The sequence below is a fragment of the Microcaecilia unicolor genome, chromosome 1 (genome assembly GCF_901765095.1).
Source record: "Microcaecilia unicolor chromosome 1, aMicUni1.1, whole genome shotgun sequence".
NCBI classification, from domain to species: Eukaryota; Metazoa; Chordata; class Amphibia; order Gymnophiona; family Siphonopidae; genus Microcaecilia; species Microcaecilia unicolor.
The window spans coordinates 210,836,574-210,863,597 of NC_044031.1; the positions used below are offsets into that span (position 1 = coordinate 210,836,574).

The 27,024-nt window shown below is 41.9% G+C and overlaps 1 protein-coding gene across 1 annotated transcript in view; it reads left to right on the plus strand.

Moving 5' to 3' along the window:
- Positions 1 to 27,024, plus strand: part of VPS41 (VPS41 subunit of HOPS complex) — a 449,214-nt gene that overhangs the window by 125,676 nt on the left and 296,514 nt on the right. The window contains exon 5 of the mRNA XM_030203975.1: positions 21,287 to 21,361. Coding sequence (XP_030059835.1) covers positions 21,287 to 21,361 — 75 coding nt within the window. The remainder of the gene's footprint in view (positions 1 to 21,286; positions 21,362 to 27,024) is intronic.

The window sequence follows — 27,024 nt, forward strand, 5'->3', positions numbered from 1 at the left end:
TTCAGCGTGGGAGTTTCGTGCCTTTTCTCTTTTTAGGCACAATCACGACTTTTGATTTTGCTGAAACCATTTTCCCTTCCATGTCATCGAAGACTCTCAGTGGTTTCAAACGCTGTACCCAGTGCAACCGGACCATCTCGGGTAATGATACACATTCTTGGTGTATTCAGTGCCTCGGTCCCGGCCATAGCCCGGCAAATTGTGCCCTTTGTCTTCATATGAAGAAATGGACTCAAATTTCTCAAGAAGCTCAACGCAAAAAAATTTTTGGAGCATGGTCCGGTTCTTTGTCATCGACATCGAGGTCGGTGGCATTAGCTTTGGCATCGATGGAGGCACCGGCATCGGGAGTCGATGTAGGAATGACTGCTGTGAGACCCTGAGACACTGGGAGCAGTGAGGCAACGAGTGGGTTTCCACCTGCCTCGAGGCCTCCTGCTATGCAGGCCCCCCAGGACTGTCTATTGTCGGACACGACCCAGAGGTGACGGGAGGATTCGACATCATCTTCGTCAGCATCGAGGAGCTTGGTTGAGGTGCATCGGGCAGAGGCCAAGCAGCACCGATCTTCTTCGACACACGGTGATGGGAGCTCCGGGACGCCGAAGGACTCGGCACCCGAGAAGTGTTGACACTGGGAGGATCACTCCCCCTCCATTCAAGAGGTGCTGATGCGTACTTCTCCCGAGTTCCTGCTCCCGCACCCCAGGTGATTCTGTAACCTGAGCTTCAACCGACCCCTCTCTTTACCGATGGCGGCTCTCGATGAGCATATCCGGGCCTTGCTCCCAGAGCTTTTGGAGGGATTGATGCAGCGATGTGCATCAGGGGTGCCTGCCTCTGCCATGCCTTCTGGTGTGGCCCTCACTCTGCAGTGCGGTCTCCAATGCCATCGCTGCTTGGTGCCCCGGAGTCGATTGCCACCCAGGCCGGTACTCCTTCGACATCGGTGGAGGAAGATTCGCCGGAGTCAAGGCAGGAGCTGGCTCCTCAACACCAATCTCAAGAGCATGGGTCCTCGATGTCGAAGCGGGCCCAGTCTTGGACATCCCTGAGGGAAGTGCTGACCAATACCGAAGAGGAACGCTCATGGGAATCAGAGGAGGATCCCAGGTACTTCTCCTCTGAGTCCTATGGGATCCCTTCTGAGCCTTCTGTCTCCACTTGAGAGCCTCTCGTTCATCTCCTTCATATGGGAAATGGCTGAGGTCATTCCATTCCCCGTAGAATACATTTTTCTGCAATAATGAAACAAAACAAAAATGTCTAGGGCTAAAATTAAGATGTTTTTGGCTAGACCTGTTTCAATCATGAATAAGGGACTAAAAGGTGCTCTAGATTACCAAATTACCATTGAAAGGATTAAGACATAACCACCCACCCAGTGGTCACAGAACCCCTCCCATCCCCATAAGATGCGAAAGTACATACCAGGCTCTATGACAGCTTCAGATATGGTGGTCATTCTTGTCAGAGCAGTAGGCAGGACTGAGGAGTAGCCTAGTGGTCGGTGCAGTAGACTGTAGAGAAGGGGACCCAGGCCCATATCCCACATTAACTGGTACACTTGAGGTGGAACATGTGAGCCCTCCAAAACCACTAAATACTTAACTATACCTACATATAGGTGACACCTGCAAGCTTGAGGGCTATTGTAGTGGTGTACAGTAGGTTTTTCTCTGTTTCTGAAGGGCTCACCATACAGTGTTGGGTTATAGTGAAATGTGTACTACAACTACTTATCATTTCTGTAGCGCTACTAGATGTATGCGGCGCTGTACACTCAACATGTAAGAGACGGTCCCTGCTTGACAGAGCTTACAATCTAATCAAGACAGACAAACAGAATGATAGATCAGACATGGGTACTGAGCAAGTGAATACTAGTTAGGAGTTAAAGTAGCCTAAAAAAGGTTGACTTTTAGCTTAGATGAAGATGGCCAGAGATGGAGTTTGACGTACTGATTCAGGAAGTCTATTCCAGGTGTATGGTGCAGCAAGATAAAAAGGAGCTGAGTCTGGAGTTGGCAGTGGAGGAGAAAGGTACAGATAAGAGAGATTTAACTGAAGAACGGAGTTCCCGGGGAGAAGTGTGGGGAGAGGTAAGAGGGGAGAGGTACTGAGAAGCTGCAGAGTGAATGCACTTGTAAGTCAATAAGAGGAGTTTGAATGGAAACGGATAGGGAGCCATTGAAGTGACACTGGCAGAAAATAAATTGTGCAGCAGAATTTTGAAAAGATTGAAGGGGAGAGGGATGGCTTAGTGGGAGACCTGTGAGAAGCAAGTTGTAGTAGTCTAAGAAAAAGGTGATAAGAGTGTGGATAAGCATTTTGGTAGTGTGCTCAGAAAAGAAGGGACAAATTCTACCTGGGACCTTTTATGTGAAACCTACTACAGTGTCCCCTAGACTGCCCTACTGCTCTGTTGGGATGTATGTGTGGCCAGTCTACTAAGAATGATGGCCCCCAGACATCCTAATGGATGGTTTTTGGTCATTATTTCTTGGACGTTTTTTTGCCCCCAAATGGTCCTAAAAGAAAAATGCACTGAGCACAAAACATCTAGAAAAAGGTAATTTTCAAACCAGACCCCCGGGAACCATATTATCTATCCTTCTCCATTGAGAATGCTGACCATTTAACCCTACTCTCTGTTTTCTATCCTTTAACCAGTTTTTAATCCATAATAGGACACTACTATCCCATTACTTTCCAATTTCCACTGGAGTCTTTCATGAGGTACTTTGTCTTTATACTTCTCCTCTGGGCAGTCCTTTTTCTCGCTCCAATTTTCCAGGTCACTCTAGACACTCATCAGCACGTGAGACCTCCCCAGCACGACGACCAGTACTTCAGTCAGCATCACAGACTGATCTTTTTTTAGAAGAGCTTTGGAAGAAGGACGTCAAATATGCACCACAACGAATGACTCAGAACAGATCATTCCAAAGAGGAAGAGGCAGAGGCAGAGGAAGACCGGGCCCACTTCAGCGGTTCCAATACAGGGATCAATCCAACCATCGGTCCCACAACCAATACTAGAAGAGTCTACTCCTATCTTTAATCTGTCCAATTATAGTTTATCACAGGTCGAAGAAGGAGTGTTGAAAAGAGGGTTATCATTTGTCCCTACAGCCGGATACAATGCTTTCAATACACGCGTTGATCTTTTCAAATTCCAACGCAAATTGCAAATTATACACACATTCTCCAAATCAGCTACTCCTTACCAAGATATATCAGTGGTTAAAAAACCATCAACATGGATACCTCCAGGTCAGATGCACCCTCTGATAACAGCGTTCCACTCTTGTGTGGAGAAAGATATTAAGAACCTTGAAAGAAACAAAAGACCACGCCATTATAACATCAGTAAAACTGAGTGGCAGATCATCAGAAATTTAGCTAACAACCATGACATTGTTATTAAGCCCGCTGACAAGGGTGGAGGCATTGTGGTCACTAACAGGATCGACTACATCAATGAAATTGAGAGGCAACTGAATGATCGTGAATTCTATGTACCCTTGGATAAGGATCCGACTGAAGATATACAGAAGGACATCAAAGAACTAGTGGATATCGCATCCAGGATGGGCTTTATCACACAAAAAGAAAAAGATTTTCTACAGGTCACACATCCGACTACTCCAACTATTTATGTATTACCAAAAATTCACAAATCACTCATTAACCCTCCAGGGAGACCGATTATTTCAGGCAATGGCTCTATTTTAGAACCATTGTCCATATTTGTAGACTTTTTTCTGAGACCGTATGTACCATTAATCCCATCATTTATCCAAGATACCACTCATATGATCAATATCCTGCAAGATTATGAGGGTCCACTCACGGATACTATATTGGTTACTAAGGACATAGAGTCACTATATACTAATATTCCGCAGATGGAGGCTCTCAGGATTATTGAGAATACATTGCAGGGCAGATCAACACACAGGCGGATTCCTAATCACCTGATCATGACATGTGCAACCATTGCACTCACAAAAAATTATTTTGGCTTTGAAAGTAATTATTACCAACAAATTAAGGGCACGGCTATGGGTTCAAGTATGGCTCCTGACATAGCCAATCTGTATGTCGGAGATTTTGAGAACCGATATTTGACGTCACATCCATTCAAACAACATATCAAGATTTATCGCCGATATATAGTTTACATCTTTATCCTGTGGCAGGGCGACGAGGATACCCTTCATTCTTTTTTTGAATGGATTAATGTTCAGGATCCCAACCTCAAATTCAAATCTGATTATAATCATCATCGAATTAACTTTTTGGACCTCACTATTCAGAAGGATGACTATTTATTCAACACAACCATCTATAAGAAACCAACTGACCGCAATACCTTCCTGCACTATTCCAGTTACCATAACCCCAAATTGAAAAGTAATCTTCCTCTGTGTCAATTTCTCCGTCTCAGACGCATATGTACAGACTTTGATGAATTTAATCTGCAAGCTGCATCCATGGGCAATAGATTTTCTGCTAGAGGTTATCCTCAGAAACATATTGAGGCAGGATATATCAAAGCTCTAGCATGGAATCGTGAAGATCTCCTTCAACCCAACCGACAGAAGAAGGAACCAGACATTGTGTGCACACTTAAATATTCATTTTTATCTAAACACATTGCGAAGTCCATACGCAGGCATTGGCATATACTAGAGGGCCTTGATTGTTTCAACAATAAAGAACTAGTAATAGCATATTCAAGAAATAGAAATTTGAAGGAATTCTTAGTTCCCTCCACTTTGCCAGATATAAGGGATCCTTTTGATAGCCTTCATTTAGACCACAGGAGATGTGGACGATGCAGTGTGTGTAACCTTTGTATAGAGACCGCTAGTTTCATTCATCCCACCACAAATAAGGTCTTTGTGTTAAAACACTCATCAAACTGCAATACAACTCAGGTAATCTATATCATTCAATGCCCATGTTCTCTGTTATATGTAGGCAAAACTATCAGATCTATCAAAACGCGCATCATTGAACATAGAAGCTGTATAACAAGGAATGTTCAATCAGCACCTTTGGTCCAACATTGGCAGGCGGCTAACCACACTACGGCAGACATCAAATACCTGGTGTTCAAAACTTTTACCACAAAATGGAGGGGAGGTGACCTTGATAAGCTTATATTACAGGAAGAACAAAGGTTGATCTATGATTTCAATACTCTTAGCCCCAATGGCCTGAATAATGAGATAGATTTCCGCCCATTCTTATAGTTTTATTGCCCCTTTTAGTTCAGTCATCATCATGACCCTTGGATATGTATATCTTCCGCTGATTTGTTGTCCTTTTTATTGTTCATGTCATTTCATGTTTTAAATATGTTTTTATTTACATTTTACACTGTACAACATACTACATTTTGGTGATTTTATTGTTAATGAACATTTTATACCCATCATGTTGTTGGACAGTGTATTATTAATTTTACAATTTATTATGTTTTGTATATTTATGTAATTTGTTTTGATATCACTGTGTTTTTGAGTGATATCACACATTTCATATTCGTATTATACATACATGGGGTTCAATTATTTTATTTTTCAATTTTTAATTTTTGTTTTTTGATTTTTGTTAATTATTATTTTTCATTTTTTTCTTATATTAATCTTTTACTTTTGAGTTTGTACAATTTTTTAATTTTTTAATTTTCTATTTGGCATCATCAACTAGATCTGCGATTTTCAAAAAATTTTTTATTTGTTGCTATTTGGCCTTTTAATCTCATGCAACATTTTATTCAATAGTTATACACTCTTACTTTAATACCCTTACATTCACTCAGTTGTTAATCCTTTTTTAACATTGAATTTACTTAGTAGTACTCATTTTCACCCCCTTTTTTTACTGTTCGTCTTGATTTACAAGTAGCACTTCGTTCTATATTAGCCAGTTTGTTTCCCTGCAGCACGTCATGACGTAGCTCCGCCCATTTCACGCAATCATACCTTTTCCTTCGGTACGTCACTACGTAGCCCTGCCCATTTCACGGTAACCATCGGCATGTACGTCTGTATAGCGCTTCGGTTTTATTTTGGTTTCATTTTATGTGAACGTACGTGTGCGCATCATCGTTTTTGTTTTTCGCGCGCATTTCCGCTTATTTAGTCCTTCCTGTAGTTTACCTCGTCTCATACTTGCATTACTTTTATGAGGTTTCGCTGTGACAGACAGATCGATTATTTAACGGTTTTTTTAAAGGTACGTGGCTTTTTGTCTTCATTGATACTGACATCTGGTTTCATCTTATGCCAACGCATGCATGCACGCCATTGTTTTTATTTTTATTTTTCATGTGCATTTCCGCCTATTTAGTCCTTCCTTTTGGTTTTCGCGCGCATTTCCGCCTATTTAGTCTTGTCTTGTCTTGTACCACTTTTATGGAGTTTCGCTGTGACATTGTCTTTTTAAAGGTACGTGGTTTTTGTCTACAGTGATACTGACATCTGTATGTAAGCATTAAACACTGACTAACGCTACAGAACGTTCATTCGTAGTATCCCTGGACAAGTAGGGTAAGTTGTCCTTGTTTACTTGCTGATTATTGTCTAAAACATCTTATTCTATCACCTATTCACGTTGGTGATTGATTAAACACAGTATTTTCCCTCTAGTTTCATTACTGGATTTTACTGCATATACGCTCATATGGCCAATGTTTCATTAATATTTTGTTATTATTATTTTTTCTGTTTTCCATAGACCATTTGTTAGAGTCTGTTTGCAGTTCCTTGAATCTGGGAAGTCTTAGCAATTTTTCGCAGATTCAACTATTACACTAGTTGATACTTTTACTCCAGTATCTACTTACAAGGTCAGTTTTCTTTTTACATATATTTTTATTTTTCAATTACATTTTCCCAAACACCTATGTATGTATATTTGCACTCATCATCTAATATGTTTCTGAGGCTCATGGTATTTTTCTTTTACATTACATATTCTTTTTTTACTAAGTATGTTTCTATCTGCATCAGCATGGTGATTAATTTGGATATCTTGTTATTCTGCTAATTTGTTTTTTTGCTTTCTTAGACATATACTATTTGATGCACACACTGTTTATGTATTTATTTATCATTTGATTGTTTTTGTGTTTTTAGACTCCTGATGTAGGCCTTTCCGGCCGAAACACAACGTTGTGTCGAGTCAATTTTTATGTGCAATTGTTTTATTATCATTTGTCTGTAAATTAATAAACGCTGGTTGTTTTAATTTCGGTTTGGTTCCAATTTTTGGATAGCCTGGCTTTTATATTCCCACCTCTTTTTGTTTTTGAAGGGTTACTCATATCAGACAGGCCTCTGAGGAGAAACCAGACAAAGAGTGTCCCAAATTGGAGGATCCAAGATGGCGTCGAGGGAGGATGTACGTTAGTTGAGTTCCCATTTTACACCAGAATACCTGAAGAAGTAGGCGCGCTCCCCAGAGAATGGGGAAGAAGAAAGGCAAAGCCGTGGTGTTGTCCTCCTCGAACACGGCTGGGGTTCCCACCACTTCTCAGTCTACTTTGGAGAGATTTGTGGTCATAACGTCGGGGATATTGGTTCCTGCTTCGGGGAACAACAAGGCTTTATTGCCGAATCTCAGTGGAGAGAGAGTGACTTTGAGTCCCCCTGTTGGCATGACCTCTCCAAGACCCGGAAACAGTAACGCTGCGCTATGGAGGTCGACAGTGGAAACGCCCGAAGTAGGTTAGGATTTTCACGCGATCCGAGGAGGTCCTGGCGCAGCATTGACTCCGGATAATAAACCAACTGGGGGATTGGAGAGTGAGCTCGTCTCCCCCGAAGATATCTGGAGCAGTTTCTGTGGAGAAATTGGACCTGGTGAAGCCAAACAATGTCACAATGGGTGCACTATGGGAAGTGCTGCAGAGTGTGAATAACTGTCTTCTTCAGATGTCAAAAATTTTTTAGGAATAAATATGTGATTATATCATAACTTATCTAACAAAGTGGAAGTCCAAGATAAAAAAATAGACTTTGATTTCGGAAATGGTTTCTCTACGAAAATCTGTTAATCTGGTAATGAAGGACAATTATGTTTCTTGTAAAAAATTGGAACTTCTGGAGAACCAATTAAGGAAAAATAACTTGAGAAAGATAATTTTTCCTAAAATACCCTGTATATAGAGTTATATTATTAGTGACTTTTGCCTTTGATTTAGATAGGAACAATGTTTTGAAATTGTATTTCCGACATATGGCTGATTAGTTTTTTGGGGTTCAAAGATAAATATATTTCCTGACATATCAAGGGAATCGCAGACTAGGAGGTGTGAACTCTTGGCTTTTAAGCCAAGAATCATTGCCCTAGGTGGGACCTTCCTAGAGCGATTCCCTTGTAAGTGTTTTATTTCCTGATTACTTGTTTGTTGAACCAAGGAAATTATAAGAGTTTGTGGAGTTAAAAGAATAGATGAAGAACCCTCTGCAGCAACTTCCTTTAAGTTACCACTGTACCGGCTGCAATTACCGATTAACCTTCCTCCCTCAGAAAATATGAATTGTAAGATTAACCATTCCGTGTTTTTCTTATTTTCTTTGAGATTGTTTTCCTTATCTTGGATCCCCCAATCGTGGACAATAATGTGGACTAACAAAGATGATATTTTTCCTTAATGTTTGTTTTAATTGATATTTTCTCATTTCTTTCCCATTTATGTATTGGACATAAATGTAATATAAAATGAATAAATAAAATAATAAAAAAAAAACAACTTCTCCGGCACATTTATTTATTTGTGACATTTATATCCCACATTATCGCAAACAAGTTTGAGTTCAATGTGACTTGCAATAAACATGAAGCATCTACTTGATCAAACCCATTTTTGCATCCTAGTTCAGGCTATGGTTCTTACAGGACTTGACTATAGCAGTATTGTTTATTTAGGACTACTGGACAAATCACTGAAATGTTTGCAAATAGTCAAAAATGTAGCAGCTAAATTGATTGGAGGAGACTGTTGATCAGATCATGCTATGCCAGTTCTCATCAAACTACACTGGCTACCCGATTAAAGCAAGAATAGAATTCAAGATATTAGCAATGATCTTTAAAAGTCTCTATTGCCTCACACCATCCTACATCCAGCACCTCATCCAACTACATCAACCCAAAAGAACCCTAAGATCCCTAAAGGAAATCAAACTGGTTATACCAACTGCATAAGAATGATGACCTGATCCATAATACTGCTAAGTGCTTTATGATATTTTATTCTTAATTTCTCAACTTTCTGGGTACAGGTTTAGCTACCATCTATTCTCTAGACTTTTGTTATTCCTTGCCCCTCCTAGAGAACTTTTTGATAGAGGATTTAGCTGACTCACTGGGAGGTAATCACCAGCACAGCAGGAGTAGGTGGGCATAGGGAAACAAAGGCTGGTTGAAGGATTTCATGTGCTAGACCTGAGCCATAATATTGCTAAGTGTTTTATGATATTTTATTCTTAATTTCTCAACTTTCTGGCTACAGGCTTTGCAAGGTTTATTTTCTATTGCCAGGCCTAGATAAAGAGAGTAGCTTTAATCTTCAAATGGTCTAATTTGTAATTAGAGATTACATTAAAGAAATTGCAATATTTATTGGGATCCTGCACATTGGGATTAAAGAAACTGCAATATTAAGATTTGGTTTATTTTATTTTTATTTATTTGTTGCATTTGTATCCCACATTTTCCCACCTATTTGCAGGCTCAATGTGGCTTACAATGCTCCGTTATGGCATCCACCATTCCAGAGTAGAAGATAACAATTGGTGTTGCATAGAGATCATGGATGACATAATAGAATTAAGCAAACAGATATAGGAAGAAAACAGTTCTGCGTTAATGGTAAAGTGATGATGTGTTACATTTACAGTTCTTGATCGTTGTGGTTTGCCTTTTTGAAGAGATAGATCTTCAGAGATTTACGAAAGTTGATTAGTTCGTAAATTGTTTTTAGGTTAAGCGGTAATGCATTCCACAACTGTGTACACATGTAGGGAAAGCTGGACGCATGTGTTAGTCTGTATTTTAGACCTTTACAGCTAGGGAAGTGAAGATTAAGGAATGTGCGGGATGATCTTTTAGCGTTCCTGGGTGGCAAGTCAACCAGGTTAAGCATGTAGGTCGGGGCATCTCCGTGAATGATTTTATGTACTAGAGTGCATACCTTGAACGCGATACGTTCTTTAAGTGGAAGCCAGTGTAACTTTCCTCTTAGGGGTTTTGCACTTCCGTATTTTGTTTTTCCAAATATGAGTCTGGCTTCAGTGTTCTGGGCTGTTTGAAGTTTCTTGATAATTTGTTCTTTACAACTAGCGTAATCTTGGTGACTTAGCACCATTGGTTGTACCAGATTGCGGAAGATGATCCTTGGGAAGAAAGGAGAAAAGTTAGATTCCTAGCAAAACCTGGACTTTGTTTCAGATTGTCTCATTTCTTGCCCCTCCCAGAGAACATTTTTAATTGTGGTATTTGGATGAATCACTGTAGGACTTATAGTCCCACTCACCCCAGGTTTTCTAGTCATATATAGATAACAAATCATTAGTAATAGTCCTCGGCTACATCATAGTACACCTGTGCATATCATCTCCAACCAATCAAATGACTATTTTTCAGTGTAACAATTGTGGTGCTTTAGTTCCAAGGCACACCTGTACCCTTCTCCACCACCGCTAACTCCAGGCTCCGCCCTTTCTGCCTCGCCTCACCCTATGCCTGGAATAAACTCCCTGAGCCCATACACCAAGCCCCCTCCCTGCCCATCTTCAAATCCTTGCTCAAAGCCCACCTCTTCAATGTCGCCTTCGGCACCTAACCATTATACCTATATTCAGGAATTCTAGACTGCCCCAACTTGACATTTTGTCCTTTAGATTGTAAGCTCCTTTGAGCAGGGACTGTCCTTCATTGTTAAACTGTACAGCGCTGCGTAACCCTAGTAGCGCTTTAGAAATGTTAAGTAGTAGTAGTACTATCATGAGTGGTGGAATTGGCTTTGTTCATATAGGCAATATGAAGAAATAGCTGCTTTTTAGAACAGGTCATATTTTGTCCTTTCATAAAACTTGCTAGACAAATATGCAAGTTTAATGGGCTAATACCTGCTTGTTTTATTTGTTTACATTATAAATTACTTGTTTAAATATGCTGTCTGTTATATTCAATGTTAACCCACTGTCATTTTTTTATCTTTTGTTTTATTATGTTCGCGTTTTCTAATTGAAAATTATAAATAAAGATAAAAAAAAAAAAGAAAGAAAGACGTGGGGAGATGATAGATGCCTTTCAAAGTGCTCTGCTCAGACAAATGGTGATGGATCCCACAAGGGAAGGAGCAATGCTGGATCTGGTGCTCACAAATGGGGAAATTGTGTCTAATGTCAGAGTAGGTGCCCACCGGGGCAGTAATGATCATCAAACTGTTTGGTTTGATATAACAGCTAGAGCAGAGGACAGCCACTCAAAACTCAAAGTCCTGGATTTCAAACATATCGACTTTAACAAAATGGAGGCATACCTGAAGAAACAGCTGAGGGAATGGGAATACATACAAGTAGTGGAAAGACAGTGGTCCAGGCTGAAAAGAGCTATTAAAATGGCTACTGACATTTACATGAGGAGAGTAAATAAAGCAAGAAGAAAAGGAAACCGATACAGTTCTCCGAACAAGTGGCTGAGAAAATAAAGGCAAAAGAGGTGGCGTTCATGAAATACAGGAAAACTCAAGGAGAGCAACACTGGAAAGTGAAGTTGAAAGAAGCCAAGGGGAGGTACGTCTAGAGAAAGCAGAATAGCAAATGGCTAGGAATGCAAGGATGGGAGACAAAATATTTTTCAGGTATATTAGTAAAAAAAAAGGAAGGCTAGAAATGGAATTGTGAGACTGAAAGATGCTATGGACGGGTATGTGGTGAATGATGATGAAAAAGTGAATGTGCTAAACAAATATCTCTGTTCTGTATTCACAGAAGAAAATCCTGGAGAAGGACCACAATCGGCTGGTAAAGGTACATATAAGAATGGAGTGTATATCACACCATTCACAGAAAAATGTGTTTATAAACAACTTGAAAAATTGAAGGTTTACAAACTGCATGGGATCAGATGGAATCCATCCCAGGATATTGAGAGAGCTTAAAGAGATTCTGGTGGGTCCTCTTAATGATTTGCTTAATAAATCCTTGGAGACGGGAGAGGTTCCACTGGATTGGAGAAGAGCGGATGTGGTCCCTCTTCACAAAATTGGCGACAGAGAAGTGGGAAACTGTAGGCCGGTAAGCATTGCTGAAGGAAAGGATAGTGAATTTCCTGGAATCCAGTGAGTTACAAGATCCGAGGCAACATGGTTTTACCAAAGGTAAATTGTGCCAAACAAATTTGATTTAATTCTTTGACTGGACTAGAGAATTGGATCGAGGATGTGCGCTAGATGTAATATACTTAAATTTCAGCAAAACCTTTGACACGGTCCCTCATAGAAGGCTCTTAAATAAACTTGACAGGCTGGAATTAGGACCCAAAGTGGTGAATTGGATTAGAACCTGGTTGACAGACACATGTCAGAGGGTGGTGGTCAATGGAATTCACTTTTAGGAAGGAAAGGTGAGTAGCAGAGTGCCTCAGGGATCAGTGCTGGGGCTGATTCTACTCAACATATTTGTGAGTGACATTGCCGAAGGATTCAAAGGTAAGGTTTTGAGGATGATACCAAGATTTGTAACAGAGTGGACACCCCGGAGGGAGTGGAAAACATATAAAGAGATCTGAAAAAGTTAGAAGAATAGTCCAATGTTTGGCAATTAAAATTTAATGCAAAAAAAGTGCAAAGTGATTCATTTGGGGAGTAGAAACAGTAGGGAGCTGTATGTCCTAGGAGGTGAGAGGCTGACATACACAGATAGGGAGAGGGGACCTTTGGGGTGATGGTGTCCGAGGACCTTAAAATGAAAAACAGTGTGAGAAAGCAGTGGCCATAGTCAGAAGGATGCTAGGTTGCATTGAGAGTGGAGTAACCAGCAGAAGAAAGGATGTGTTAATGCTCCTGTACAAGTCATCGGTGAGGCCCCACCTGAAGTATTTTGTTCAGTTTTGGAGGCCGTATCTTGCTAAGGATATAAAAAGACTAGAAGCAGTCCAGAGGAAGGCAACAAAAATTATATGGGGCCTACACCAAAAGACATATGAGATGAAACTGCAAAACCAGAATATGTATGGCCTAGAGCAAAGATGGGACAGGGGAGACATGATACATACATACATACTTACATAAATACATATATAGTAGTGACGGCAGAAAAAGACCTTTACGGTCCATCCAGTCTGCCCATGATATGTATCTGCCATTTTCAGGGCACAGACCGTAGAAGTCTGCCCAGCACTAGCCCTGCCTCCTAACCACCGGTGCTACCACCCAATTTCTGCTAAGCTTCCGAGGATCCATTTCTTCTGAACAGGATTCCTTTATCCCACGCATTTTTGAATTCTGTTACCGTTTTCATCTCCACCTCCTCCCTCGGGAGGGCATTCCAAGTATCCACCACTCTCTCCATGAAAAAATACTTCCTGACATTTTTCTTGAGTCTGCCCCCTTTCAACCTCATTTCATGTCCTCTAGTTCTACCGCCTTCCCGTCTCTGAAAAAGGTTTGTTTGTGGATTAATACCAGACATTTAAGTGCTTGAAAGGTATTAATACAGCAACAAATCTCTTCCATTGAAGGGAAAATGGTAAAACTAGAGGATATCAGCTGAGGTTGCAGGGTAGTAAACTTAGGAGTGATATCAGGAAATTCTTTTTCATGGAGAAGGTGGTCGATGGGAGGGAGGGAGATGGTAGAGACAAAAACAGTGACGGAATTCAGAAAGGCGTGGGATGAACACAGAGAAACCCTATTTAGAAAATAGATGGTAGAAAAAAATAAAGCCCCTTAAATGGCTGCAGGGGGTGGATGCATGAGTGACACTTGGACGGCTACGCTGGCTGTGAAAAATTAATGCCAATACCAGGCAGACTTTGTAGGTCTGTGTCTGTATATGGCAATCCAGTTTAGAATAGGCTGGAAAGGGCTTCAATGGCAACTTCAATAGCTGGAGTCGAGGACAGTTCTGGTCAGACTTTTACGGTCTAGGTCCTGCAAATGGCAAAATGGATTTGGATAGGCTGGAGTGAGCTTTGATGGCAACTCCAGTAGTTGGAACATAAGGACGGAGCCATGTGCACTTTATGGTCTGTGTCCCAGAAATGACAAAGAAAGACTTGTGATAAAGTATTTAATATCACATTCATTTTTGATTTAATCATGAATTGATAATGAGTGTGACTGTTGGGCAGACTGGATGGACCGTTCAGGTGTTTATCTGCTATCGTTTACTATGTTGCTGTGACAATTACAGGCAAAGGAACAGAACTATTTAACTTGTTGCTGCGAGAAATAAGATCATTAACAAGCTATCTGCATTTTAGATGCTCAATTAAAACATGGTTATTCCAGAAACACTTTGGCTTAACCATAGAAGAACTAGCTCCACATCTATACAAGACACAGAAGAGGAAATATAAAACTACCTGCCAAACCTAACAGAATACACTAATGAAACCCAAACTGGCCCCGTTAAAAACGGCCAAGGGTCTACATTACAAACTATGAGCTCCAAAGACTATCACTTTTCAGATCAAATATGAACTCACATAAACAATTATGCCTTTCCAATAACAACATAATATTCTCACTCAGCGACTCTAGCTAATTAATAATATGTTAATGTGATATTGTTTAATGTATACTGAATGGTTCTAATGTAAGTTATTACTAATTGATAACATACTGTCAAATGTAAACAGCTTAGAACTTGTTGTAAAGTGGGTTATAAATGCCAAATTAAATTAAACCATATAAGGAACCTCTAACCATGGGCATTTTATCTGTGAGATGGAGGATGAGCAACTGATCATTGTTACTGCCACATCCCAGGCTCAGGGTAGGCATTCAGCACTGGGGCTAGCATGGCAGTTGCCCTGTTGTTTACACTGTTATGCTACCCATCCCACTTAGAAACCCACAATCTGTGGCAGAATATCTTTTGTCAGATCTTGATTACACAAAGATTAAGTGTAAGGTGGACTGAGAGGGTGCTGGGTGTAACAGTATCATGTTATAAATGGCTGTTGTGTATTCATGCATAATACATTTTATTAAAACAAATTAATCTTAGCTTCTTCTTTCCTTTAAAATAGTGTTATCTTTCCATTTAAACCATGTTTACTTCAGAAAATTAATGGCATGTAAAAAATTTGACTATTCTGTATGAGCAAAACAAGCAGTATGAAGCACTCTGTGTTCCTATATAACAAAGATACCGTATTTTTCGGACTATAAGACGCACTTTTTTCCCCCAAAATTTGGGAGGAAAATGGGGGGTGCGTCTTATAGTCCGAAGGTAACGTTTTCGGACCTCCGTTCCAGTACTTACATGATTCCATGTGCCCTGGTGGTCTAGTGACGTCGGGGCAGGAAAGAGCCCCCTCTTTCCTGCCCATCGCGCTGCTCTCCGTGCTTCTCAATGCTTTCTGATGGTCTCGGCGATATTCAAAATGGCCGCCGAGATTTTCCTCTTTCCCTCCTCTAAAACCTAGGTGCGTCTTATGGTCCGGTGCGTCTTATAGTCCGAAAAATACGGTATATGGGATTATAATACATGGCACTATCCAGCATTAATATCCTGACTTCAAAAATGCAGACGCAAGCTTATTTCATCTTTCAGTGCAAAGCCTATTATTTGCTGAAGCTGTGACCTTGCATACAGATGAAGACTGCTGACAAGGGTCCTGATGTGCTAGAATAACAAGGTTGTTATCAGCATTGACGTCGTGGCCAGAACAGCTAAGGACTCTTGGAATTACCCTTGCAGCTTGAGAGACATTGTGGCTGGCAAATTGCACATTGTTTATGAAACTCCAGCTTCTTGTCAAGGTGGCCCCATCATGTAGAGCCAGTGAGACAATGTTGGGGCCCCTGAAATCATAATAATGGGGATAAGAGTGTTATGTGTGCACACCCCCAAGGCCAGAATGTACATCATTAGCACAGTTACAGCCCGTGATTTCTGTATAAAAAGGGGCTGTTATCTAAGGCAAAAGGCTGCTGTGTTAACATTCCATCCATGGAGCAGACTGGGCTGAATCTGATTGAACATATGAGGAACATACTGCCACATGCTAGAAGTATGCATCAGGTTGTATATATGCAATGTACTTTTGTGTAAGTGCTGTGGGTTCAGTGTGACCTTTTCACTTAGGAGTCTAGTTAGGGATTTAGGTGCATTTACTCTGAGCTGTTTCTATGATAAGACTATCTGTGTCTTTATTCTTGCCTTCTTTGCACATTATCTTTGCTGCTATTGTAAATAAATGCACACTCTGCTTTTATAATACTTGGTTGTGGAGTTAGTTCTTTTAGGGCGTAGTGAGCTTGGATCAAAGGATAAGAAGAAACACATTTGCTTCTGACACTCACTCACTAAGGCTGGTATTACCTGTTAGAATTTATTCGAAGTGTCTGGTATCCCAATAACACCCCAAAACGGGCTGTATCTGTATGTGCCCACAATTCTTGTCTCATTGAAGCCACTTCTACAGTTTTTGACTTTAGATGCAACATGACAAGGATCATTATGCGTGCAGACTGACAGTATTATGAATTAGCTGTTTATCTACCAATTTATATTTTTCTTGTTACACCAATATATACAGAAGTCATTCAGACGCTTATTAAAGGAAATCTGAGGGTGTAAATGTGGCACAGGCTGGATTGTTGTTTCTATGGTATAATACTATAGTCTTTTAAAAGTACAATCAGCTTGTGAAAAAAATACGTGTAATTAATTTACATTTTGTAAGAAGAGTATTGCTTGCTCAGTCAACATGGCTAAATGGTACAACTATTGCCATGTTTATCTTGCTAGCTTTTAAACGTATACCCTCTTAAGTTAAAGTGAAATCCAGGCTTAATTCCTCTTATTCAGTCCACTTTTTATCCATAGGGACACAGCATTTGTGAAAGAATCAATTATCCATTTGTTAGAGAAGCTTTACAAATTATACATTAGTAGATTGATTTCTCAAGTTCATCATTGGGGGACTGATAGTATAAGTTAGGATGATGAGTGTCATGGGAGAAGTTGCCACAAAGAACACAATTAAAAGAGGCTTCTTGAATGGATATGAATTTATTCCTAATTGAGGAGCTGACAGAATCTATACTAAGTGTATTTATTTCCAGCATTTTACATTAGGTAATTGATTATCACATAAGGTGAATTTATCAGACAGTATTTGACTTTTCTTCAAGTGAGCAGTTTTGTTTGGTCCAGCAGTAGACTTCTGACCAAGATACCCAATTCTGTTTACTTCCGTCCTTAAACTTTTTTTTTCTATTAAGGTTAACATTTTTGCGCTGTGGTGTCAGCTTGACTTTATTGATTTTTGAGCAGTCAAACGTTTTTATATTGTCCAGAATTCAGAACATGTCTATGTGAGCAACAAAGATGACTAATAGAAATTCAGCTGAAAGCACCTTTCCCTCCTTCCCTCGTTTTCTTTCATCATGAAATTCACATTTTCTCATATTAATCTTTTCAGTCCCTCTCTTCTTGACTGGAGTGGATCATTACCAGCAAGGTTAAAAGTTCATTGATTAAATTCCATACTTGTTTTAATGTTTGGCTTATTAGAGTGTGTGTTTCTAGTATGGTAACATCGTTCTAATTATGAAAAGAGGGATGGGCAAAGCTGGGTTCTCAAATGTTTAATAGCTCCAAATAATACAATCACATCACTATGAATATAACTGATATAACTAAAGAAATATTCAATTAAGAAAAAAAATCAAGAAAATTATTCTAATACATAGGTCCACTATTATAGACAAATTTGGCCTGAAATATGGAAATAAATGTAAAGGAAAAATAATATTCAAAAAGCAAACTCAAAAGTTAGGTCAGTGTCCCTCATCTGTAGGCAAATCACGTCTGTACTTTTATCTCTTCCTTAGACACCACAAATTCTAAGAGCTGCTTAGGGTTGTTAAAGGTATAGGAATTATTGTGATAGGATATACAACAAATAGGTAAACGAAGTAGGAAATGCATCCCCAGGGCCTGCATCCGAGGGTGCAGAGCCAAGAATTCTTGGCAACGCTTCTGGGTGCTTCTAGCAATATCAGGAAATATTCTAATCTTAGATCCTAGGAACTCTTGATCCTTATATCGGACATATAATTTTAGAACAGTGTCTCTGTCGTTCTCTAAGGCAAACGTAACTAACATTGTGTTCTTTGAGTTACATACTCTAAGGAAGAAGTTTCCAGAAAATCTGTTAGATTTACATGTCGAAGGCTAGTTCTACCCTTGTTACCTGATAATATCAGGTAATAAGCTCTTACTAGTGGTGGTAGTGCCTCTGCTTCTCTAAAATATTTTCTGACCATTTCAATAGGAGCGACCACGGTGACCGTTCAAGAAACGTGGAGGGGCATAATCGAAAGGGACGCCCAAGGTTTGCTGAGGACGTCCTCGCAAAATGTCCCGGTGGAGGGGCGGGGAAACCCTTATTATCGAAACAAGATGGATGTCCATCTTTCATTTCGATAATACAGTCAGGGACGCACAAATCCTGAAATTTAGGTCGTCCTTAGAGATGGTTGTCCCTAGACTTGGTCATTTCTGATTTTCGGCGATAATGAATCCAAGGACGCCCATCTCAGAAACAACCAAATGCAAGCACTTTGGTCATGGGAGGAGCCATTATTCGTAGTGCACTGGTCCCCCTCACATGCCAGGACACCAACCGGGCACCCTAGGAGGCACTGCAGTGAACTTCATGAATTGCTCCCAGGAGCATAGCTCCCTTACCTTGTGTGCTGAGCCCCCCCAAAACCCACTACTCACAACTGTACACCACTACCATAGCCCTTATGGGTGAAGGGGGGCACCTAGATGTGGGTACAGTGGGTTTGTGGTGGGTTTTGGAGGGCTCACATTTATCACCACAAGTGTAACAGGTAGGGGGGGATCGGCCTGGGTCCGCCTGCCTGAAGTGCACTGCACCCACTAAAACTGCTCCAGGGACCTGCATACAGCTGTGATGGACCTGAGTATGATATTTGAGGCTGGCAAAAATATTTTTAAAGATATTTTTTTTAGGGTGGGAGGGGGTTAGTGACCACTGGGGGGAGTAAGGGGAGGTCATCTTTGATTCTCTCTGGTGGTCATCTGGTCAGTTCGGGCACTGTTTTGTGCCTTGGTCGTAAAAAAAAAACAGGACCAGGTAAAGTTGTCCAAGTGCTCGTCAGGGATGCCCTTTTTTTTCCATTATGGGTCGAGGATGTCCATGTGTTAGTCCCGCCCAAGTCCCGCCTTCGCTACGCCTCCGACACCCCCCCCCCCCCCCCCCCCCCCGTGAACTTTGGTCATCCCTGTGACGGAAAGCAGTTAGGAATGCCCGAAATTGGCTTTTGATTATACCGATTTGGGCGACCCTATGAGAAGGACTCCCATCTTCCGATTTGTGTCGAAAGATGGGCGTCCTTCTCTTTCGAAAATGAGCCTTGATAATGTTTGTTTCCTCAATTAATTCTACATGTATTCCATTTTTCTGGAATTAAATTTCTTGTCCTTAATAAGAGCTTCATAGATTCCCTGTAGCTCTGAAACTTTTTAATCATTAATGCAGCCACTTTGGCAGATTGCTGATCCAGTGCTTGAGCCCGAGTGGACAAAGTTCCTGATACCAAGTTTAAATCACAAAAAATAAAAAAATAAAAAAACGTAAGGAAGAGTTTAAAGTATTCAGTGTCTCCCACAGTGTATCCAAAGTAACAACTGTCGGTTTTACCAGCTTGCTGACCAGTTCCATGGAAACCGTTTTCTCTGCTGCAGTCACAGTACTCACTGCTGTTGGAATTGCAAGCTGCTACAACTAGTGGCTGGTTGCAGATTTCCACAGGGGAGTATGCGAGCATTGGGAGGTCCTCCACAGGAAAGAGCGCTTTCTCTAACTCAGAAAAGCTTCCAGGTTGTAGTGGAGCCAACTTTAGGGCAGTGCTTAGAGAAACTCTTCTAACATTGCTGCCAGAAGATAATGCATCTGACAAGGCTAGAAGTGGCCACTCCCCCCCCCCCCCCCAACCGTGCTGGAACTCAGTGTAGACTGCCTCAGCGACTGGGAACCCCCCCCCTCCCAAGAGTTGGAGACTGCTGCCGGGTCTTTTTCTTTCTCTTTCCCATCTGCCTCAGGGAAGGAGTCAATCAGGCAAATCAAAATGCAATGTGTCTGAGAGATCCCTCACAAATCATCAGCTCAGGACGCCATCTTGGTCCAAATAAGTTGTTTTAATGAAAGTATATTGCTGGGTAACTTCTGCTTCAGTTATTAGGGGGTGGGGTGGGGGAGGACCTCTCAGAAATCTTGAGTTGACATAGTGCTAATTCCTGCATCCACATGGCTGGTATATGAGTGACACGGTTCTTAAAGCAAAAAGCTCAAACATCTTCAATAGATATAATATAGAATAAAATAGTGGCGTAATGAGTGTTGATCCAAAGAACCATGTAAACTGCTTGCATTGTATAATAACATTCATAACTTCCCCCAAGTAATTAGCATTTTTGTTCTGAGAGTTTACCTACAGATGTTGCATGAAAGTATATTTAATTGGCAAAAGGGTACATGTTAGGGATGTGCAGAGGCCAAACATTTTCAGCACGTTTTTGGTTTGTTCTTTTTTTTATTTGTTTCATACATTCATTTCAATAATTTTTTACATGACATTGGAAATTCTAATATAAGCAAATTGATTGTGCATATGTAAATTCATAGATTAGTGTGGATTAAATAGATTTTGCATACACTATAATGTTTAAAGTGTGTTAAACTGAATGTGCCCCTAATAAATTCATGTCTGGCAAATGTCCTCTTCCAGTGACAATACCCTTTTCTTCCTACAGATGTTTTGTTAGATTAATTGATTTGTTTGTTTGTCTGCCTTTGTGAGTATGTATATTAAGCATTTGACAAAAAGAGAAGGAGATTGTTACCCCCATTTGATCTAAAAAAATCTTGCCATGAATCTTAAAGTTACAAGTACACTGGACAGCTTTTATTACTTAAATCTCGAAGAAAGCAAGATATTTTATCATGCATGTCGCTGCTCTGACAGCTTCCATGTTCTCTATTGCAGAGCACAGTGAAGATAAATCAGATCAGTTTGGATGAAAGTGGAGAGCATGTGGGCATATGCTGTGAAGATGGCAAGGTACAGTATCCTGTGCACCTCATTAATTCAAATACAAAAATCATGAGAATACCTGCTGCAAAAAAAGGAAACCATAGCAAGAATTGAACATTCATTTCAGGCTTTTGGCTCAGCTCAGAATTCTTATAAATTAGAGACAAATATATTTTTCACAAATGTGCCTTAGGAAAAGTAATTACTAGAATGCCAATATTGTTACAGGTATTAAACTGATTCACAGCTGTGGCAGGGGGACATATCATCTTGATGATTACTGTCAGGCTGGCTATACTTCATTGGATGACCAGTCTTGCAAGACAGAAGCTCCCTGCCTTTCTATTTCAAATTTCCACAACTGGACCTTTTTGTGAGTTAGATTTGTGTGGAACTGCAATTTGCTGTTTCACATAGACACAAGGATGAGCGTTTCTTTTCCTTTGTGGAGTCTTGTGATATATTGCCTTTCTGTGGTTAACTACGTTCAAAGCGGTTTACATAGTATATATAGGTACTTATTTGTACCTGGGGCAATGGAGGGTTAAATAACCTGCCCAGAGTCAGAAGGAGCTGCAGTGGGAATTGAACCAGTTCCCCAGGATCAAAGTCCACTGCACTAACCACTAGGCTACTCTTCCACATCCATTCAACAAATCTAGAATCAATATATGTACTCTTTCCAGAAAAGCTGTTACCTACTTCCTGGGCTAAGTACAAGTCATAGATGCAGCTTTACTAATAAATACCACTGTTTTACTGAGATGTTCAGCTGCGTCAGTGAGGATATTTGATTCATTTTCCATCATCAAAATCATTTTTGGGGCTTTAGTTGATGGCAGACCTCTTTTGATATCGATTTGCACTTTTAAAGTTTTTTTTTTTGTAAACTATAGTTTCATTAAATTTTGATTTAATACAATACACCAATACAATTTTGAGGAAAATATTAAGCAGGCACAAATGAATTATTCAAACAGATTAAGCAAAGCCATTGCATTACATTGATTCACTGATTCTGCCTATTTTTACAGGCTCATAAAGTCTGTTGCAATAGGTTTAGTTAATGGTGCATCATGTTTCACAGAGCCAGACTCTATCCAACCATTCCATTCTTCACTGTACTTCTTACAAAATTTGTAAATAATCGCTACAATACAATATGGAACATTTGTATTAACATATTCCTTTTCACCATGGTGGCAGCTTTTTGGAGATGCTTTGAGGCCCCCATAGTAAAGACCTGGTTGACAAAAGTATAGAGAATAATGGAGAAATTTATAGCTGTAGAAGGAGGATACATTTTGGAAACTTTTTTTATTCAATTGCCAAATCTTTTAGTGCCCCATTCACTACCTAATAAGAAATAAACACATTCCCAAAGTTGTGAAGTGGCATATGACAACTGAATTATTAGGAACTCATAGAATTTCTAAATTTCTTTTATTTATAATGTGCTAAAGGTGCTTTTTGAAAGTATCATTGTAGGGATTACAGAATTAATTCACATTTCACATCTTCCTTAGCATTCCTCCGGACTGGCCCAGCAGAACTGATGGGTTGTGCACCTCTTCCAGCAGGTGGAGACTGAGAACAATGTTGCTTGAGAAAGATGATGAAAGCCCAGCTCAACCCTAGCAAGTCTCAGTATTTTCAATCTCTTCAATCTAATTCTTTCTTTGCCCTTCTGTCTTTTAAAAAAAGGAAAATCCTTAGTTCTTGCTTTCATCTTTCTCTATGCACCGCTGGGGATAATTGCTGGCTGAGGCTGAGAGACAGAGATTTCTGCTGCCTCGGGAGTGCACACTCGGGTGGCTGGGCCCCTCCTCCCTTCTCTCTAGTCAGCTGCAAGGGTAGTAATCTGAAGGCTGGTCTACACCCCTTTCGGGGAAGGGTGCTGTAGAGCCGTGGGGAACAAACAAAAAAACCCCAATCCAATACAGGGAGAGAGGCTGTGCAGCAGCTTTTCTTAAAAAAAAAAAATAAATAAAATTAGACCAGCGCATCGCCCCTTCTATTTTCTCCATAGTCCAGTTGAGTGTGGCTGTTTCCCTGGGAGATTTGAATGGTAGCCGCTCGTGCAGTACTATGTTGGAGAAGCTCCACAAATGCGCAGTTTGTCACGCCGGGGAGTCTGCTACTGGGATATGTAAGATTTGCACTGTGTTGGAATCCGAGCTTCTGACCGTTACCACAGACGCGGTCGCATGGAGTTTGGGTGTTTCCTCCGGAATGGGGGTTTCCTTGTCATCACTTCAGATGAATCCATTAACTGATGGGTTGTATCCGCCTACCAGCAGGTGGAGATAGAGAACACTGAAGAACCACAGAGACCCTTGGACGGCTAGCCCCATCTGCCGTCAGTATTTCTCTATCTCCCAGCAGGTGTGGATGTAGCTTGATCAGCTCCTGGATTTCTGCCTGGGGTGGCTCCTGTGCTTTGCCAGTTGAGCAGGGGTGTTGTGGCTGGTTCGCCCTTTCCCTACATTACCCATTCCCCCTCCTCCCAGAGTCCCTCTGTTGCTGCCTGCCTCCAACTTTCCTCACAGCGTTTAACAAAAAAATAAAAAAAAGCACGCTTTTACTGCATGGCTGTTCTGAGGCTTTCGCCAGAGATTCTGGTTCAGTGCAGCTTGACCGGAGCTCATTGACTCGTTTTGTTCAGTTCTTTCATGCAGATATTGTATTTCATCAGAAGGAGTTGATGAACAGTTCTTAAAGTTTCTACATGCTGTTCTATTGCAGGAGGTTGAGTTCGTCCCTCCTTTGTGTGGTTATTGCTCCGGTTCTGGGGCATTTGTTCGCTGTGAGGAAAGTTTATGTGATGTTACCTTTCTTATTCACTCTGCTTTGTAAATTTCAAATACTGAAGGCAGATGGGGCTAGCCGTCCAAGGGTCACTGTGGTTCTTCAGTCCTCCTGCTTGGTAGGCGGATACAACCCATCAGTTAATGGATTCATCTGCTGTGACTAAAGGAAGGAAAATTACCAAGGTAAGAACGTAATTTTCCCTTCTTCTGACCTGGGATTGAGTGGCAAAGCAGGACAGTTTAGGTGGGAAGCTCTGCTGTTTTGGGAATGCTGGCTGATTCAGGGCAGCATGTTTTTAGGCAGGCCCAGGTGTTGGCTGAACTGGTGGCAGTGGAGGGAGGGCCCCCTGAAGGGGGATTCCCTCCAGATTTTGTGTTGGCAATGTACAATTCTTATTTACTTGGGCATTCCTCTCTTCAGCCTCCTTTGACTGCTGAGCATGCCCAGGGGCCACTGGCTGGGTCTTAAAAGGCCAAGGGTCTCCCAGGAAAATCAGGAGGTGGCTTTGGTCATGAAGTCAGAGTCCCTGGGGGATGGAGATGATTTAAACTTGGAAACGGTGGTATATGAAGGAGAGGAAGAAGCCTTTCCTTCCGCAGATGATTTGCCTCCAGGGGAGGATCTGTCAGTGGCTAGGGAGTTCTACAAGGAGGATTTATAGGAGTTAATTGCTCTGCTATCATCCAGGTTAAGTTTTGAGAAAGTGTAAGAGACTGTGGTTCTGCGCAAAGTGGATCCCTTGGTGAAAGGGGTCTGTAAGTCTGGTAGATCTTTCCCTATGCATCAGGACATAAGGGACATAATTCAGGCACAGTGGGGTGTCCCGGATGCTCCCTTTAGGTTGGCTTACTCCATGGTTCTGCTCTATCTGGTACCGTAACAGGACAAGGACTGGCTTAAGCCTCCTCTAGTGTTGGCAGTGACCAAGAAGAATACGGTATTGGTGGATGGGGGTACAGCCTTCAAGGACCCACAGGATCATCATCTGGAGACGCTCTTGAAGCATTCCTTTGATGTTTCAGCCTTTGCAGTACAGGCGGCCATCTCGGGGGCACTGGTGGCACGGGCATGTTTCCGGTGGGCTGAGCGAGTGTTGCAGGGCCGGTCTTAAGCCGAGGCGACCAAGGCGGCCGCATAGGGCCCCGCGCGGCGCGCCTCAGTCAACCTCTTCCCGCTGCAAGGATCTTTATTTTCCTTTTAACTTTACCCTCCGTCGCCGCCTCACCGGAATCCGAGTGTCACTGAAAGCGCTCCTCCTCTCCCGAGTCCCCCCGACATCTCTAGCAGAACTGGAGCTCTTCCTGATTCATTCATTCTCAGTGTCCCACCCTCGAGGGCGGGACACTGAGAATGAACAAATCAGGAAGAGCTCCAGTTCTGCTGCGTTCTGCTAGAGACGTCGGGGAGACTCGGGAGAGGAGGAGCGCTTTTAGTGACGCTTGGATTCCGGCGATGGAGGCGGGTAAAGTAAAAAAAACAAAACGAAGAGCTATCCTTGGTTGGGGGGTGAAAAAGAGGGCGCCAGGGTGGGCAGGCAGTTGAACGTGGGAGCGGGAGGGTAAGGGAGAGAGGACCTGGACATGGATGCCAGGCCTCAGGGAGAGAGGGTAATGGCTGGATAGGGATGATGAATGGAGGGGGCAGGGGAGAGGAGCATGGATGGGAGGGGGCTCAGGGAGAGAGGGGAATTGCTGGATTGGGATGATGAATGGAATGGAGGGGGCAGGGGAGAGGAGCATGGATGGGAGGGGGCTCAGGGAGAGAGGGGAATTGCTGGATAGGGATGATGAATGGAATGGAGGGGGCAGGGGAGAGGAGCATGGATGGGAGGGGGCTCAGGGAGAGATGGGAATGGCTGGATAGGGATGATGAATGGAGGGGGCAGGGGAGAGGAGCATGGATGGGAGGGGGCTCAGGGAGAGAGGGGAATTGCTGGATAGGGATGATGAATGGAATGGAGGGGGCAGGGGAGAGGAGCATGGATGGGAGGGGGCTCAGGGAGAGAGGGGAATTGCTGGATAGGGATGATGAATGGAATGGAGGGGGCAGGGGAGAGGAGCATGGATGGGAGGGGGCTCAGGGAGAGAGGGGAATTGCTGGATAGGGATGATGAATGGAATGGAGGGGGCAGGGGAGAGGAGCATGGATGGGAGGGGTCCCAGGGAGAGAGGGGAATTGCTGGATAGGGATGATGAATGGAATGGAGGGTGCTCAGGGAGAGAGGGGAATTGCTGGATAGGGGTGATGAATGGAATGGAGGGGGCAGGGGAGAGGAGCATGGATGGGAGGGGGCTCAGGGAGAGAGGGGAATTGCTGGATAGGGATGATGAATGGAATGGAGGGGGCTCAGGGAGAGAGGGGAATTGCTGGATAGGGATGATGAATGGAATGGAGGGGGCAGGGGAGAGGAGCATGGATGGGAGGGCAGGGCTCAGGGAGAGAGGAGAAATTGCTGGACATGGAGGGCAGGGAAGAGAGGAGAAATGTTGGGCAGGAATGGAGGGGAAGGAAAGACAAAGGAAGGAGATGCACATGGAGATGGTAGACAGGACACATAAGGACACAGGAGGATGGTGGACATGGTGAGAGAAAAAATATCAAATGGAAAGAAGACACTGCATAAAACAGAAGACACTGGGACCAAAGCGAATAGAAAAAAACAAATGATCAGACAACAAAGGTAGAAAAAAGTATTTTATTCAGAATGTATTAATTGGAATACGTCAGCTTTTGGAAATGTGCATCTGTGATATTTTGCATGTAAGTTTCAATTTTTCTAGTATTGCTGCATGCTGAGTCTGACTTCTTGAGGTAACTTTCCAGTTTATTTTGCCTTCATATCTGTTGTGTCATGTGTTTTTCATGCGTGATCAAGGTGC